This window comes from Cloeon dipterum, chromosome 1 (genome assembly GCF_949628265.1).
Source record: "Cloeon dipterum chromosome 1, ieCloDipt1.1, whole genome shotgun sequence".
In the NCBI taxonomy this organism is placed as follows: Eukaryota; Metazoa; Arthropoda; class Insecta; order Ephemeroptera; family Baetidae; genus Cloeon; species Cloeon dipterum.
In genome coordinates, this window is record NC_088786.1 from 16,646,627 (window position 1) to 16,664,776 (window position 18,150).

General features: G+C 43.8%; 2 protein-coding genes across 2 annotated transcripts; one reads left to right on the forward strand and one right to left on the reverse strand.

The window, feature by feature from the left end:
• The first annotated feature begins 6,545 nt into the window (after positions 1-6,545).
• Positions 6,546-16,575, forward strand: LOC135934666 (serine-rich adhesin for platelets-like). Its single transcript, XM_065476583.1, has 10 exons — positions 6,546-6,664; positions 7,736-7,797; positions 7,851-7,978; positions 8,034-8,200; positions 8,319-10,785; positions 11,049-12,628; positions 13,596-14,250; positions 14,313-14,469; positions 14,955-15,310; positions 15,370-16,575. Exons 3-10 carry the CDS (start codon positions 7,852-7,854, stop codon positions 15,375-15,377), a joined length of 5,517 nt encoding a protein of 1,838 aa, XP_065332655.1. The 5' UTR covers positions 6,546-6,664; positions 7,736-7,797; position 7,851; the 3' UTR covers positions 15,378-16,575.
• Positions 15,564-17,992, reverse strand: LOC135934667 (nuclear envelope phosphatase-regulatory subunit 1 homolog). Its single transcript, XM_065476584.1, has 4 exons — positions 17,857-17,992; positions 17,646-17,801; positions 17,497-17,586; positions 15,564-17,383 (listed from the first exon to the last, which is right to left on the reverse strand). Exon 4 carries the CDS (start codon positions 17,379-17,381, stop codon positions 17,004-17,006), a length of 378 nt encoding a protein of 125 aa, XP_065332656.1. The 5' UTR covers positions 17,382-17,383; positions 17,497-17,586; positions 17,646-17,801; positions 17,857-17,992; the 3' UTR covers positions 15,564-17,003.
• Between the last annotated feature and the right edge of the window lie 158 nt (positions 17,993-18,150).

An 18,150-nucleotide genomic window follows, 5' to 3' on the forward strand; every position in this document is an offset into this window, starting at 1 on the left:
TTTCGGTTGTAGGTGTGAGTTCCATTCCTATTTAGGACTTTCCGTCAATTTGCTCCTATTGAATTGGCTGTCAAACGCTTGTCTCGCAGCTCAGCGTGCACGTCCAAGACCTGAGCGCGCAGTGTGACACACAGACAAAGGGGTCAATTTCCTCGAGAGGATCGCGAGGCATTTAAAAGAGAGTGTCAGTGAGCGAGATAATCAAAAATGAAATCAGCCCCTTCTCAGCTTGACCGCGCGCACATGAAAAGAGCCGCGCGCGTCTCATGCCTGCGCGATATCTCGGACGCAGCATCAAACGCCTCTGCGCTCGCCGGTAATGAGCCGCGCCGCACTCTTCTCGCTTGTTTGCCTCCAGTGCGAATTCGACGCGAATTACGACTCTGCTCCACCAATAAAATGATCCGAGCGCTAATCTCACGCGTTATTCCTCGCAATAATTGAATTCGTTCCCTTTTTCATCTTCCGCGCACATTTGAGGTTTTACAACTTTAATAATTTTGACGCCGCTAATAAAGGCAACTGCCGTGTTACACACCTCTGGTGCTGATTACAAGCTTGCTCGTCAAGTCAAAACAACACACGGCGGCTGCCTAATCATTTATTTACGTCTCGCGGACCACATAGGCACCTCTTTTTATTTAGCCGCCTCGGGTGATTCAACTTTTTCGTACTCGCATAACTTAATTCACAAATTAGCGAAAGAGGTACGCTCACTTTTTGTCCGTGGCGTAATTATATTAATGGCAGACTGATTTTGTTGATACAACGGAATTTTCCTGGGCTAATTTTTCGAGCGCAGCTAATAAATGGTGGTGCAGATTATCGCGGGGCATTATGTCACTGAGAGGCAATATGAGAGGCGAGCCTTGTAATTAAAAATACCGCCCCTCAATAAATTATCTGGAGGTGGATGCACGATCTCTCTCTTTTGAGAGTGCCGTGCGATCGTATCACCGCAATATTTTGATTTAGGACCACATCTCGCTCGCCGACTGATTCCAACCGAACGACAAACAACTCTATTTTCCCGTGCTGTAATTTAAATGCTGATAGATTTCAATTATTTTCTTCCCTTTAGACTATTATTATTAAAAATCCGCCTCAATTTCGAGGATGATGAATTTTCCCTGCAGAGGTGTGATTATTTTGCGCCGACAACCACGCATGAGTGCAAGAGTGTCTCTGCATAGTCTTGGTGTTCGTGAGTAAATCTCGTTTATGGAGATCAGTGGCAGATATTTATTGATTCCTGGAGTGCATTAAAATGGCAGAGATATATATTCTTAATTTGTCTCTCAGGTTCAGGTGTGCAGCATTAAACAAGAGAGCGTATTTCTGCAGATGATTCCTGGAAGTCGAGACCATCAGAGGTAATGACTTGCGGCAGTCACGGGCCACATGCACCGTGCAATTAAAAGCAAATAAAATTTTGCTACTTCGTATTTTAACTTTTTTAGATGATAGTATGTGTGCTGCATATTTTTTTAAACAATTTATATCATAATCTAATGCTTAAATCTCGAAAGCTCGCGTTACTATGCTATTGTTCAAACGTTCATCAAATAATTATTCTCGCTATAGAATTGCATAATCAATTATTTTTGTAGGAACATTTTTTTTATAATTAATCGGTATAGCCCCATTAGGATGATTGAATTTTTCTGCTTTCAAGGTTAGCATAATATTAAATTCGAATAACTTTAATTTTTTATAGTGACAATAATTTACAGAAGGACTTTTCTAAGAAAATCGATCCATTTTCAAATCCAATGTGAAATCAATTCCCAACTCTGAAGACAAGCTATTCATTGCTTGTTGAGGTCGTCGTTTTATTGTTGCTCCTCGGCTGATTAGCTTTCGTCTCTAATCGCAAAAGCGCAGACGAGGAAGATGAAACACACCTCGCAGAAAAGCCAATCGCACGAAGTGATTGCTTTTATTCCTCGACTGCTGACTGTGAGAGCAGAGACACACGCGGCATCTCTCTCCACTTCGCAATCAAGCGAGGCGAGAAGAGGAGGAAATCGCGCGCGGCTGGTGCAAATTTTGATTTATGGTCTTCTAGAATTACATGCTGATATCATTGCGTGACAGGATTATTTTCCATCATAAAGCCGGCAATAACAAGAGTCGAATTTAAATAATGAAATTGTGACAGCCGCTTACACTCTTGAGATACACATGCCGAGATCTGGGCGTGATAATTTTTCAGTTGATGCTGCGCTCTGCGGCTGACTGCTAAGGGCAGTTCCTTTTTTCTCCTCTGCATTTCCAACGAGAGAGCAGGCAGCCGCAGCAGGATGAGCATAGACGCTCTCTTCATATATATACACTGATCCAGATAGTGCCAATTGCTGTGACTTTCACAGTCGACCACTCAACAAAACGCATGAATTCGTTCCTACGTGATGCGTGGGCCAGATTTATCACAGCTGTCTGAAAATTTTGTGTGTTCTATGCTGGCTAAGATAATTTAGATACAAAAAATGGGGTATTAAAATAAATGGAGAAATGTTGCTTAGTTGGAAACGTATATTTTCTACAATGCTTGTGTAGCGGTCCAGATTCGCGTTGGAGGAGCCTCAAATTATACAAGATCAGCTTACGTCCTCAATCATTCATCTCATATATTAGGGACTTACTAGTCGTGGCAATAATCGTAGGATCGTAGTAGTACATGAATAGAACTACGATTAAAAGGACAAAAGTCACAGTCAATATATATCACAATTGGACAAACAAATTGTCAAATCAATTATAACAACATACCCCATATCGGGTTCCGTCAATAACAAATCCTATTTGGATTGATCTCGCACTGTCTCTCCAATCCAGGTTGGAGAGACCACATTTAGATGTGACTGCTTCCGTGCGAGTCTAATAATGCAATGGGGTTTAAGGTGCAGTAAAGGTGAGCTTCACCTTTACACTGCCACCTATGACAATTACGGGAATCATCCCAATATTGATATTTACTTGTCGTGGTGGCATAGGGACCCACACTTTTAAGGGGAATTGAAAAAATTTGCATTATTATCAAAATTAATTGTAATTTTTATCTCATAATTATCACAATTAATTTATGCATTTAACTTTCGGACCATGCAAGCGCACCTCCAACTATAGGTCAATTCTTGAATTTTTCTACTTTTGCTTTAGCACCTTAATTAAAAATCGTTAGGCATCATTCCACGACCTCCCGCGCTAACGGATACATTGAACTTATTTACTATATAATTTCAACAATGAAAGATTTTTCAGAAATCTTCGAGAAGCTCATTATAAAATTTAATTTTTTAATTTAATTTAATTTCCTTAATTTGTATTATACAGTGGTACAAAAATCGAAGCTTCTCCATTTCTGTCCGCGCATTTACAAATGAGTCTCAAACAACAAAATATTAATAACAATGAACAGAAGAAACATATATGTATCGTTATGTTTGTGTCGCAAGCGAAGCGTGTGTGTTTCGCTACATATTGGTCCTCTGAAATCGAGATATTCATCACAAGTATAAAATTTGTACATAACATACTGCAGTTCGAAACAAAATCAATTAAAAACTAGGAATAAAGGAGAACTAAGATATTTGAAAATTTTCCACTTTTGAATAATTTACAGAAAATGCTGCCGTCATTGATACTGTCACACAAATGGCTACGAACAAACAAATATAAAACTCGAGTGTTTTATTACTTTTTAATATGAGCGCAAATTTGGGGTTCACAGTAGAAAACTCCACTGCAGATTGCAGCGTGCGGCAAGGGCAATGAGAGGACTGGATTTGAGTTAATACCCTGCTTTAATGTGTGTTTACGTTTTCCGGCTAATTAAATTGTCAACCTTTGGTGAGCCCCAGCGTTAGTCGCATCTTGATTACAATTTTTATTAAACCTGACCTTGTGATGTGGGGTACTAAGAGAGATGCAAAGCATTTATTTCCCTTATGTAAGAAAGGAAGTGTCGATTCGCGCTTCACGAAACACCCATGCAGCTGTATACCTAGCGAGCGCGAGCTCAGACCGTACTTTGCTTTTCTCGACTGCCTCTCTGATGAATTACTCATAGTCACGTCCAGACACAACAGACCTCGAAACTTCAGTGTGTGTCTAATCACTATTCTAGAGGCTTGCGTCCAAACACTGCTATATTGGTACGTCAGGGAAAAACTGTGGCCCGGATATTGTTAGTACACTTTAAATATCTTGCTTTCGGCCAGCATTATATATACGATTTGTGACAGTTTAAAAATTTACTGAATTTATTCTAGCTGAAACTAAAAAGTGAGTGCCAAAATTTGTATAGAAGTCAAATTTAAATAAAGAATTTAACAATAACTCAGTTTAATTTTCATCATTTACGTATTTACTTTATTTTTTTCTCTATTCAGATAGTATGTACTCAAACAAGTTTTCAACGATTGTTTAGCCTATTCCGTTTTTTAAAGATAAATGAAACGAATATAACTTTAAAAATTTACATTCCACGAGGGTGGGCAATATTATTAAAAAGTTAATTGGGGAAATTGGGAAAATTTTTGTCTGTGGAATTGAAACTTTTTCTATTGCCACCAATCCTCATTTAAAACTAATAATTATTGGGTAGCTATTTTGAAATTTATTCAAGTACGATTCGCATTTGAGTATATTTTCATAGACTCAATTCACATTACGGAATCAAAAAATGATCCATTTGAGTCTGAATTTTCGAGACACATTTTTTAGTCTATTCTAAGTAGAAAGATTCTTAATGATATATTTAACTCAAATGTGCAAAGACCAAAAATTTTGCGATGATTCAAACTAACATGAAAAATACAAATATGACAAATATTGTTTCAAAGTCTAAAATTGTCATTTAAAGTTTGTGCCCTCTGCACATTTTCAGGAAAACGTTAAAAAAGTGTTTAAATTTGATTTTTTGTACCTTTTTTAATTCAAGTCAGTAATAAAATTAAGAGACTATGTTGTACTGTCTTAATACAAAAATAATCACAAATCACTATAATAAGGCCATTAATAATATTATTAATTAAGCATAGCCATATAATATAAAATATTCTGAAAACACTCTCGACTAACTTCGACATTTAAAATTACTGTTTACATCAATTTTCGAAGATTTCGTAATCCAGAATCCAGAACAGAAAAATCCGATAGATCTGCCCGATCGGTGGCGAATTGGTACCACCTCCCTAATTTAACAAAAATTATATGATTTTGGTCGCGCCAATTTTGCTTAAAGTTGCATGAGAAGTGCCCACCTCCGCTTAATGCCGCCGTGTGGCAGCAGTAGGCAGTCAACGTAATCAAACAAAGAGCTTTTGATTTTTCCGTAAGGTCGATGCCGGACTTGCCCGGTCTCGTCCGAACTCGTGGCCATCTTGACTGATTCTCAGCCCTTTAATCGAAACAGCACTTAAAAACCCTAAAAAGTGAGTTTAATCTTTTTAATTTTAACCATGCTTTGTGAAAACGAAGCACAGAGCATAGTTTAAATTCAAGCCAAATGTCATAAAATGTCAACGATCAATTTTGCTGGTAATTTCAATTTAAATTCGAGGAAAATTAGACGTGACTTTGGGGAACGACCGCAATCAGGCTGTTACGATATTATTAATTTTTGTTGTTATGTAAATTCTTTTAAATTATGATGTGTATCTCAATGTTACAATGAAACGAGGTTGTAAATTTTCATTGGTTTATGATTTTCCTCGTAAGCTGCATTAAATTTCAGTGAAAGAAAATTTAGAGAAAAAATTGAGTTCACAATATTGTAATCTGGAAAACTGTTGTTTAATTAGATTCCATTCTCATAATATTATTCTTCAGCTAATCTTTTTACGTATTTTTCTTCATTGGAAAGTGAAAATATGTTTTCTTCTCTGATTTTTCAGACAATGGCACCTGTTATGAGGAGGATGTTGCAGAGCAACATTAAGAGGCATTTGGCAATTTCTGGGGTTCTGTGCGCCATTTCCGTCGTGGTTACCCAGGCCACCCTGAACCAACCTAGGAAAGCAAGATACGCCGAATTCTACAAGTACGAATATTTGTTTTAAGAACTAAAACTCGTGATGTGTATTAAGTTTTTATTCCGGATATTATCAATAAATGAATTTTTATTTCAGGAATTACGATGCCGAAAAAGATTTCCAGAGGATGGTGAAAGCCGGAGTTTTCCAGTCGGTCAAGCCTTGAACCATCTTTGATTAGTTCGAAATTAGACCATCAAAATATGTTACTATTTCCAAAATGTATATAGATTAAAATATGGAACTCCATCCTATCCAGATGACTGTGTATCAAGTTAACAATCCTATTATTTTAATTTTGATGAGAAAAGTTAAATACATCTCTACCAACTAGGCGGAAAGGTTTTCTGTTAACAAAGATGAAATCGTCATCGCCTGGAAGCGTGTTCAATTTTTTCGGTTTTATGTAAATTAATTTCTGTGAATCCTAATTACTGAGTCGACCAATAAGAGAGCCAGAATTCAAAAGCTGGCTTCCAACATGGCTGTGGCGGGAAGCACACCAAGCAATCGTCCTGATTGATTTGCGCATGTCAGTTGGGAACATTGCAAATGGCGTCACTTGTTATTGTTCCATGGCGTTTGTGAAATCGTCCAAATTATGACAGTTTTTCTCTCGTATCAAGGTAAGGGTTGACCCGCGAAAGGGTGTTTCTCGGTCTTTAGTGCTCCTCGGACTGATTAAAGTGTCGTGCCACCCTCGAAACAGTGTCTTAGTGTGATAAATATCGCCACGAAAAGCGTCAAGAATTTAATTTTCCCGTTCACAGGCCAACTTTTGGCCGCACTCGGCGCCACCTTTTTGCAGTGCAGCCTAATGTGAGCACCGAGTCGGCATTTTCGGACACAGATCTGATCTAATCCACAATCGGCTTGCAGCCGGGCGGTTTATTCGGACGGTTGAGGTGCATTCTGGTGCGCGAGTACGAAGCATGCCTTTGCCGTGTTCCACTCCCCCAAGTCACAAAATGGAGGTCGGAATCCTCTTGAATATTTTCATTTGGAAAGGCAAGATTCTCGCCACCTTCGCCCTGTCGGCGTCCAATGACCCCGAAATCGAAATCGTTCGCTGCAAGTGGCGTTTCGGCACCGATTCGACCGCGGTCGACGCCGCTGGGCGTGTCGGGGGCGCCCAAATTGGGCCAAGAAAACAAGCCCATTGCCACCATTGATGGTGTCCATAACAAGCCGAGGCCACCCTACGGCCAAATGACAAGCCGTATTTATTTTGACGTGCCGCGGACCCTTTTTCGGCGCCTTCGTGTTGATCTCCTTGCCGGCACGTTCATTTCGGCACCCCCTAGAGAACTCCGATTAAAATTCGCTGACTTTAAAGCGTGTGCATTTTCGTGCGAAATTCACGTTCTCCGCCAATAACAATAGCAATCGAAAGTGAATTGGTGGCCGTCTACAAGAACGCTCCAACGTCATGCCGCCCGCTACCCTTTACACTGGCGATCGCAAAATCGGTATTCCGCTCTCTTCGTCATTCTTACATAAAACTGAAGCCGATTTTTCCCAATTCTCTCCACCATGCTAATTGCCGATCCGTTTATCTGCTGTTTTTCTTGACTAAATCGACTTAATCACATGCCGCCGAAAAAAAGAACTCAATTAAATACGCGCTCAAGATTATCTAAACTAAAGTTAAATTGAAAACAATTTGTATAATAATTTGACCGTCTGCTTTGTTTCAGGCAGTTTGACTGTTCACGAGGGTACCGCATTGGTGTGATTTTTCATGCGTTCGCTAGAGCTTGTAAGTTGTGTGATTTTTGTTGCAATTCGTCAATACCGACCTGTTTTTTTCAGAATGGCCGCAGATAGTGATGGCAGTGTCATTAAAACTGTGGTCACTTGCAAAGGGAATTTAGACGATCCAGATTTCAGTGAGAAATTCAACTGCTTTATCTCCCAACTAGGAGATTTGCTATGTTCCAGTAAGTTGAGTCAATTTTGACCAGTAAACCAAATTTATAAAACTAAAAATTCCAGGTGAAAGTGGTTCTCTAAAAGTCAATAAAGTGGAGCCATGGAATTCTGTGCGTGTTACACTTACCATCCCCCATGATGCTGCCCAACGGCTGCGCCACTTGGCACAGCAAGGACACCATGCCCTCCGTACTCTAGGAATACTCTCTGTGCAAGTGGATGGTGACCAGGTATGTTGACTGAAGAGCACACATTTTACAAACAATTACGATCATTTTGACTGATGTTGCTTTGAAGGAAACGTCGCCATTGCTGCAGGAGGATTGTAACAAATCTATTTGCTTTCAGATCATCTCGCTGACAATCGCCAGCGGAAATGACGAGCCGCAGCAGATCAGCCTGCAGCCAAGCACCTCTGCGACAGCGCCAGTCATCAGCGAGGCGCCAGCCCCCATCAGCTCAGTGGTGAACCACCGACCAGCGTTTGTCGACGCTGTAGCAGCTGCGCCCAGCCCGGCGGTAACGCCGGCAGCACCGCCACCAGCTCCGCTGCCGCCACCACCGCCACCGCCGAGCGTTCCCGTGGCGACGTTCTCGGCTACCGCTACGGCGGCCAATAATGTTGCCCCCAATGTGGTGGCTCCCGTCAACGAGCCGATCCCCTTCTCCCCGAAGACTGCCGCGCGACCACCTGGCAGCTACGGCCCGTTTCCCTTTGCCAGCATGACTCACGCGGCGACAGCCATGCAGAGTCGCGAATCGCAGCATGGGCCCGCGGCGGTCACCCGCTTCCCCTTCAACCCGCCACCGCCGTATCCTGGCCAGGCGACGGTTGCGGCAGCGCAACAGCAACAACAGCCCATCACGGCGCCGGTGCCAAGCCAGCAGCCCGCTGCCCAGGGTCCTGCCGCGGTGGTGGCGAACCACTACCAACAGAACGCGCAAAAGGTAGCCACCAACATTGCCAACCATGTGGCCAAGGCGGCGGCGGCAGCGGCTTCGGCGAGTACCAATTGCGTCGCATCGCCAGCCAGCGCGGCTAATGTTGCGCTGTCCAGCCCGCTGCTGGTCAACCTGCTGCAAAACGACGCGCCGACCCCTTCAAAAATGCTGCCGCCGCAGTTGGACAAGAAAAAGGCAGCTGCCACAAAGAAGGTGAAGAGAAAAGAGGGCGAGCAGTCACCGCCCGCGTCGCCCGACCATCAGCAGCAGCAGTTCAGTATTTCGATGCCTTCTCTGCCCAACATCCCAAACCTGAACCTGTCACCGCCCCCCGCAGCCGCCGACCAGAGGGTGGCGGCGGCAGTGGCGTCGCGACCAACTGCGACCACGGCCTCACCCCCGCCCCCATACGCAGCCAGCCGTCGACCCTCAGTCCCCGTTGTAAATCAAGTCGTGCCTTCAACCCCGTCATCCGAATCCTCCTCACCGAACTGGACTCCTAGTCAGAAGGAAGCGAGTCCGCCGCCTCTCACCTCCAGCGGCAAGCGGCGTCAGTTTCTGATCAACCCGCTCACCGGACACCTTGAACCGATGCCGAGCGACAGCAGCTCAGAGAGCGAGCATGAGGAGCTGCCCTCAGAGCCGTTCTCGTTCGTTGACCGCTCCAATTCTGGCTTCTCAGACGAAGATGAGTCCAACGTGAGCACCGTGTCGCGCAAGGAGACGGACCAGTCCGACTCGGAGGCCAAGTCGACCGCCAGCACGGACTCGTCAAGCAAAAAGCTGTTGCGCGACACGCTGCAGGCGATGCCTGAGAGTGGCGAGAAGATCAAGCTTCGACTAAAGCTGGATAAAAATGAGCCGGTGACGCCCGCTTACAATGTGTCTTATGTGAACGTTCCCCCAGTTAAAAAGGTGGTCGAGAGGCCGCTGCCCCAGAGCAGACTGTTCGCAGGCCTAACGGCCGCCCCACCCTCCGCCCCCAACCCAGCTCCCAGCTCGCCGCTCGCGGCAGCTGGCGAGCAGCCCCGCGTGCCTCCGCTGCATATATCGTTGCGCGGACGCAACGCGGCCGTCGTTGTCAACGCTCCGCGCGTCGATGGCGCCAGAGAGCAGGCGTCGTCATCGTCAGTCATGCCACCGTCGCCCAAGAAGCTGATCACCGCCGGTGGTGTAGTTAGTGTCGGCGACGCTGAAAGGACAGCCAAACGCAAGGTGAACCGCGCCAAAGTGAAAGACGGTGTCGAAATCAGAAGTCTGCCGACCAGCCTGCTCGCCACGGTTGGTCATGAAAAACAACCGGCGATTGTGGTAAAGAAAAAACAGTTGCGAGTGAACAGTAAAAGTGGCGTCGACAGCGAAAAGGTGGCCGCTGTTCTGACGGTGCCTCCGAAGGGCCCCGGTAGGCCAGAGATCAAGTTGGAGCCGCCAGAGGAGAAGCCTGCTGAGCTGCTGCCACCTCCCGCCTCGCTGGAGGTAAAGAGTGTGCTTCCTCCGACCGAAGACGTCAAGGAGGTGGCCGAAAAACCGCCCCCGCCGCCGGCCAAAGCGAAAAAGCGAGAGGTCAGGCGAAAGTCGTCTTGCGGCGAGCAGCGGGAACAGAATCTGCTCTCTGGTGGCGGAATTGTTAGTGATGAACCCATCGACGATGAGACCAGGGCCAAGATGCTACTGGCCAGAAAGTCGAGACGGTCCGCGGACGCCAAGATCGTGGGTCCTGCTTTGAAGGAAACCGCCCCGGCGCTGCAGCACGAGCCCACTGTGGAGAACGGCGTTGCGAGGAGTAGGGGCTTCTTAGAAGGTCACTCTCACCTGGACAGAAGAGATAGCCTAGAAGAGGAAAAACCTAATGTTAAGGATCTCAGATTATCAGGTAATTTCATCAATGAGGACGTCATGGAACATACTCAGAAATTATTTTTTATCAATATAATCTACTGAACTTGACAGTGCACACTACATCTGTAACGACTGGCGAAGACCAGAATCTATGCAATTCCTTTTCCCCCTAGAAAGAAACGCTTTTATGCGTTTAATTTTGCACGAAATTCACTTGTTTATGATTTCTAACGGTCGTTTTAATACAATTGCCCAGGAACAGTAATTAACTCACAAAATGTTTGATTCTTGTTTCAGCTCCAATTTCTATGAAAGTGTTGTCACGGAGTAGCCCCTCGGAATCAGGCCTAAGCCTTTTGTCCTCACAATCTCAGGAACTTGACCCCGGCCTCCTACCCCTGTCGCCATCTTCCTCTTACAATCTGATGCATAGCGACACTTCTGTGATATTAACCGAAAAAAGCCAGCAGCCGAAAGGCATCAAGGAAGAAAAACCCAATAAACACCACTTGAACCTTCCCAACACAATTACGGCAATCGCGAAACCGTCGCCGAACTGCACCAAGATCAAGCAGGTTGGCGAACCTTCAGCTAAGTATAGGAAAGTTGAACCCAGCTTGGTCGACTCCACGGTCGACCTGGTTGTAAACGACAAGAAGGTGTCGCTCGCGAACCTCAAGAAGATGGCGACGAAACCTCTGAACACGACTGACAACAGCAGGTCAAAGTTGTCAAGGATCGCTGAAAGTCTGAAAGAGTCTGGAAGCGTTAACGTAAACCTGCCTTTGCCATCCATAGACATCTCCGTCATGAACTCCAAGATCTCGGCCGCTGTGAAAGACGAAAAGTTTTTGATCAAGAGAGAAGCAACACCTGTCACTAGTCTAGAGGCTGAAAAACCTGCGCCGCAGCAAGTGAAGACGACGACTGCGGCGGCAGAGCGCGTTGAGAGTCCCAGTAACGGTGGTAATGGTACTCACGAGTCTGGAAACACACAGGGTGAAGACTCTGGCATTGAGTCGATGGATGCGCTATCAGAGAAGAGCCCAAACCAGGGTGAAAGTCCTCAGCGCAAGGAAGAAAAGGATGAGCCCCCCGCTGTCGAGGAGAAAAGCAGTGACGCCGCGGTGCCTTTGGCTGAAGAAGTCAAGCCCGAGGTCAAATGCCCAGAACCCAAGGCTGTGAGCAAGGAAGGGCCCGTCGAGCCGGCAGAGGTAAAGCCGGAAACGAAAGACATACGCGCCCTGACCACCAATTCGAAGCTGGCAGCCGCTCTCAGCGACATCCCGGCCGTCTTTCTGCAATCTGCCCCTAGGGGCGGCGACGGTGCCGCGTTCAACATGCGCTCCTCTAAGCTGATGCCCATCAAGCTGGTGAAACTGCCGGGGAACGCGACACCAGGCCAGACGCTGCTCGAGCTTAGCATCCCCAAGTCGGAAGCGTCCTCCTCAACATCCAGTCCTGTGAAAATCCTGGTGCCCAAAATGTCGCCCATGAAGTCTCAGACCATCTCTGCGGTCGTGGTTAAGTCTGTAGTAGTCACCTCTGCGTCCAACGTGATCAACATGGTGCGCACGGCCTCTGTGCAAAATGACAACAAGGAGGAGACACCCATCAGGTGGCTGCCTTCGAGTAACGTCCTGCCCCCTCCTCCACCACCTGTGACCGCCACCATTACCGCCTTGCCCGCAACGTCGACCACCACGACGGCTTTGGACAATTCGCCGCTCTCCGACGACGATCCCAAACCCATGTGGATCAAACCAGCCTTGTACACATACTCGAATGCTGAGAAGCACAGAGACAGTCCGTCGCCTTCTGCAGACGAACTGGCCAAAGTGGATGAGCCCACCGTTGCCGAATCGTCTCCTGAGGAGGTGTGTACTAGGCGTAGAGTGTTTATTTTTAAATTGACTCGCTAATGCCTTGGTTTGCATATTTTTTACCCTGGTTTTGGTCGCATTTTTAATTCACGAATAATTTTATTTTGATTTTTCAACATAATACCGCTTACTAATATTATGGAAACTTCGTACATATGTGGTGTAATTTTTGTCATTCTATGAGTGTAGGAGACAACTTTAATGTGTAGGTTTTTTTAATAAATTAAGTTGATGTTTATGTAAATACTTTTGGCTACTAAGTACATTATTTAGCAATTTTATTTATTGCAAAATTATATATCCTATCACGCAGCATCCACTCAGATATAAAAGTTACGCTTTTTTGTAACATAATTAGACGCTTTCAATCAAGTACTTACAAATCCGTTTTTTGGTGGCTTGAGAAAATTAACCAACAATTGTTTAAGTTATCAAATCACTTCATCAATTGTGGAGTTACGACTGTGATTTTTCTCCCTAAGTTTGCTTAGTGCACTAACACTCACAAATAACTATTGAGTTGCATGGCACCTAATATATAAGCCAATATTCACGTGCTTGACGAGAGCCTATTAGCATACATATTATGACTTCTGGTGTCAACTGTTGCCCAAATTTTTAATAATTACTATAACACAACTGAAATTTATGTTTGAAAGATTTCATCATGTCAACACAAAATTTTGATTAAGCTTGTTACGTAGAGCTGCACTCCCTAATAAGAAAAAAGATTTTATTTTATGAAAAATCAAAATTAGAAGAATATCAGTGAAATTGCTAAAAGTTTGCCTTCTATTCTTGTGCATTTGAATTCAAAGAGTTAAGTGGTTTCATTTTTCACTTTCTTACTAAACACACGCACGTGCAGAGACTGAAAATTTAATTCAAATCGGGGAAAAGGAAGATCACGATTTTTCCAAATAATTTTCGAACACTTTTTTGACAAAGATGACTTTTTCAGGAAAAGTGCTCCCCTTTATCAACCAAAGAGAGCATCCTCAAGTCAGAGCTTACAAGCAACGAACTGTCCCCGCTACACCCGAATTACAACCTCAACAAAGATGCTTCAGACGAACACAACTACGTCGCGAGGACAAAAGTAAAGGACAAGCGTCTTGGGGAGCAGCTAAGGATAGAAATTCCCATCGAGTCCCATGAATCGGAGGACAAGAAACCAGTGCGGAGCACTAGGTCCTCCTCTCGACTGATCAGTCCAGACCTGGCCAAGCTGGAACATAGAACGCCGGCGGTCAGCCCTGCGGAGGATGACGGCATTAAGGGGCCACTGTCCTCGAGTTCGTCCACCTCTTCAAAACTGAGTCCAAACACTATCACCCTCAGAGCGGGAGTCAAGAGAAAGAGACAGGAGTCTGAAAGCAGTGCCACCTCAAGCATAAGGGATGACCAGGACGAGAGCAGCCCGAGCCTGTCGGACAGGCCGGGCAAGCGGAAGTGCTCGGAGAACGCAGCCGAGCTGATAAAGGCGTGCATGGGCGTGGACGACGTGCCCAACAAGAAACTGCTGACCACAATGACTAGTGTCAAAGAAGAGAAAAGAAGCCCATCAGCGTGCAGTGATGTTAGTGAGAAGAGAGCGGCTATGAGGACCAGGCGAGGTAATGAAGACCTTAATGCGAGTGGAGACTTGTATGGTTTCTGATGTATCTTTACTATTTAGGCGGCTCGTTGGCGGCAGGGGACTCCTCTGACGATGAACAATTTTTACCAGATGTGCCAAACAAGGGCAGACAGAGCAGGCAAGTGACAAAAGATGACAGGACAGGTGCCAAAACGCCGCAGAAAACGCCCCGATCTGCTAGCAAAGACGAGGAAAAGTGAGATAATTTTGTTTCTCTGACAAGTTTTTTTTTCAAAGTAACCATTCAATTCAGTCTATTCTAATTAATTATCTGCTTGTGTTTTCCCCAAAAATTTAACTCCCTTGACAACAATGTTCACACTATGCCAAAAATACTTTTGATCTAACACGGGCACGAGATCAGCAGTAGATAGCCATTTTTTATCATTCTGGTTTATTTACTGAACACTAAAATCACATTCAATTTTTTCTAAATTAAATGTAAACATCAACAATTAAAACGCGCTGAAATTGCCAAATTTTGGAAAGTATGTGACTCAGCTATTTGAATCACTTAAATTCAATGAGAGTTTTGTACATCATCTTTCCTGTAAACCACATACAATAGTTGCCAAAGAATTGTAAAATAGGAATTGGCCTAGGAAAAATTTCTAGGCTTATATATATGCCTTCAAATATCTGAATACTTGACTAACATATCTATACTCGCTCTCTTTACAGAATTGGTAGGGCGAATCACAGAGTGGGAGCAGTCAAAGTCGTCAGCGTGTCGGCCATCGGTGCACAAGCCACCCTACTGACCACGCAGCAAAGCGAGAAGCGGTCAAGGGTGGAAACGCCACCGCCTGGCTCCTCGGAGACCCCAACGAGGCGATCCAACCGTCAGCAGGCAGCCACCACGGTCAAAGCAACAGTGATCCAGCAACAGCAGGTGGAATCTCTGGCCAAGTCGCGGGAGACGAGGGGCGCCATGCGAATGGTGCGCGACGAAAAGAGCACCGCACCTAGCCCGACGCCCCCAACCACCGAGTCCGCCGCCAACACGAGACGGAAAACGCGGAGCGCCAAGGCTGCAGGTGCGTCCCTCACCAGGCTCGCCAAGTAGTTGCGTGACTAACGCAGCGTTGGCTTTCAGGTTACTGAGTGTGTCTTGAAGAGTGGAGCAGTGTATCACATTCCATCTAATCAAGAAGAGCTAGCTCTACGCCAAGCAAATGTAGAAGGAGCTGAAGGGATTTCACTTCATTTTCTTTTCAAAAGTACAAATCAGTCCACAGTATGCTAAATTTGTGGGTAGGAGGAAGCACTGTATAGAGAGAAATGAATGACTTTTTGTTATGTAATTTATATTTGATTAACAACTTGATTTTTGTGTACAGCTTTGATAATTTATGTGGTCCAGAGAACAGTTTGTATAAAAAATGATCGTGTGAATATCAAAACAAAAAATGGACAAAGAAGCAAAAAATGTAATTAATTACAAGAGAGACAGAAAATGAAAATATCTAGTGGCGGTAGACAAATTTAATACAGTTGTTCTTTTACATTGTAACAATAATACAGGGGAGGCGATTTTTTTTTCATTTGGAGTCTGTTATTAGTTGATGGCTTCAGTGTTTCTGCTATAATGAAAATTGAGAAATCTCATCCAAGAGATATTTTGCCTTTCTACCTTGCCATTTAAGAAATGAGGGAAGCTGCTCTGTTAATATAAAATTGGCTTTTTAAGTGTAAGTTGTTACCAACATGCATAATAACACATAGTTAATGTCCAGTTGTTATCATAAATATATTCTATTTAAACACGACTCAGTGTTGGTCAGAGAATGTGTGCGTGTGTTGGTGAGATCCGGGTCTCGGCCCCTGTCTGTTCGTTGGCCAGGGTCTCGCGAAAACGAAGTCATTTAAATTCGCGTTTAGTTTTGTGTCGAGTGCAATCAAATTGCTACTTTGGTTTTTACTGCCCTTTTGAATGTTTGAGTCGATGGAGTCCCTCCCTCAGCAGACGAGCCGTGTGGGCTGCGACCTGGTTTTTGGAATGATAAAAGCGCACTACTTAATAGAGAGTGGTCACAGAACAACTGATGAGAATGGACATCGGCTTGTAATTGAATTATTTTATGTTTGCAAAACATACACACTGCATATTAGCGAACTGATAATATGTAGCAGAGTGATTGTGTCTTTTGAGTGGAAACATACACACACGCATTGTTGTTTTTAATTAGTGGGTTATTATACTTCATGCGTAAAAATTATAAATACAACATTATTATCATCACTGTTGTCCTACTTATGTAAATAATTAATATGATATGTAAATATATCTCATTTTTCTAGATTCATGGCTCTACTTTGATTATTGAACCTTATTCTTAGTCATCAAATTTGACATCTCACAAGAACAAGCACACGAGAGTACTTCTAGGTGAATTTTAACAGACAAGCTTTAAATACAACTTATAGTTGAGGAATAAGTTTTTAATTAATGCTAAGAACTTTGTTGCTTAAGATAATTTGGTTTTATTTGATTTTAATCTTATTACTAAGGCGATATAGCACAAATTCCAAAGTAGTCGAATGAATAAGCGATCGCTTGAAGAAATGAAAATGACAAGTTCAGTCTAAACAAAAGGTATTGAGCTCAAATTCACATCGTAAATAATGTAAGTTCTTTGTAACGTCCAATTCTTGATATAAATAAGCAGGAATTACAAGGAGGAAATCTGCATACTTTTTAATCAAGACACCTAATCTACTAAGGGGACACTACGTTACTGATCTAGGCCTTAAAATAAGCTTTCCAGTGTCGTCGCAGGACATGTGATAGTCAGAGAGCACTTCTCGGGTGCGAGACATCAATATCGAAGGAGCTACCATTTTTCTAAGTGCCCCACTGAGCATAAGGATGATAACGGCTAAACTGGAGAGAGTGAAGAATGGGTGGTTGCATAGTGACTGATAAAGAGGAACCACGTTGGTGAGCGGGTCGGAGAGCCAGTAATACGCAGTCACAGCTAGGCACACCGAAACGATTACCAGGATGACTCGCCACCGAACAGCCCCTGGCTGGGAACATGCCACAATTTCTGTAAGGCGGCGCTCAAACGCCTTCAGGTCTTCACAGGCGTTTCTTTCCAGCGACATGTCTGTGAAACGAGCAGTCATGAAAAAATGATGTTGAATAAAAAGCAAAAATACACATGCATTGTGCGCTTTGTTTTTAATGATTTCGGTTGAATTATGTGTTTATTATACACACCTGAAAGGTGTCGCTGAATGACTAGACCTGGGACTACACCGTCAAGAGTTGAAATACCAATATTTGCAGCCGGAAGCAGGATTGCAGAGCCTAAAATTTGTAATTTTGTAACTAAATTTGCAGGTTAGGTGTAAATTGTTCCTCATTACCTGTGGTAGTTATGTCTGGTGTATTATTTAATTTGAGTCCGCGTTAAGATATATATATTATTAATAGCAAGTGAGACAGCGAACGTTAACGTTGGTCGTTGGCTGAGCGACGAGCACAGACAGAAGTTTGGATTTTGCTTTTTTTCCTCGACCCACCTACGTAAGTTAATGTATAATTATAAAACGTGTGAATTGCGTTCTTGTTTCTTACACTTCGAACCTGCTTCGAACTTACAAATTAGAATTCAAAACAATCACAGATTGAGCAAGGAGGCAGAAACGATTCTGAAGGGGGAAGGGGTGGGATACAAAACAAGCCAAAGCTCTGATTGTTAGTTGAGTTTGTCCGGGTTTATCTTTCAAGAGGGAGTTAAAATAAAAATACATATCCAATTTCCCCTTATGTCCCTCAATACGAATCATTTGCCGGCAAAATACCCAATTTTTATTGGAGCTAGCAAGCAATGCAAGGAGAGAAAATCCCGCAGTATTTAAATCTTAAAGG

What these genes read in the sequence shown, in the direction of transcription:
- LOC135934667 (XM_065476584.1), bottom strand. Translation starts at nt 17,381, where the DNA reads ATGTCGCTGGAAAGAAACGCCTGTGAAGACCTGAAGGCGTTTGAGCGC.
- LOC135934666 (XM_065476583.1), top strand. Translation starts at nt 7,852, where the DNA reads ATGGCCGCAGATAGTGATGGCAGTGTCATTAAAACTGTGGTCACTTGC. An exon ending in TAAGGATCTCAGATTATCAG is followed by an intron (nt 10,786 to 11,048) that starts GTAATTTCATCA and finishes TTCTTGTTTCAG; the next exon opens with CTCCAATTTCTATGAAAGTG. An exon ending in GCTAGCAAAGACGAGGAAAA is followed by an intron (nt 14,470 to 14,954) that starts GTGAGATAATTT and finishes CTCTCTTTACAG; the next exon opens with AATTGGTAGGGCGAATCACA.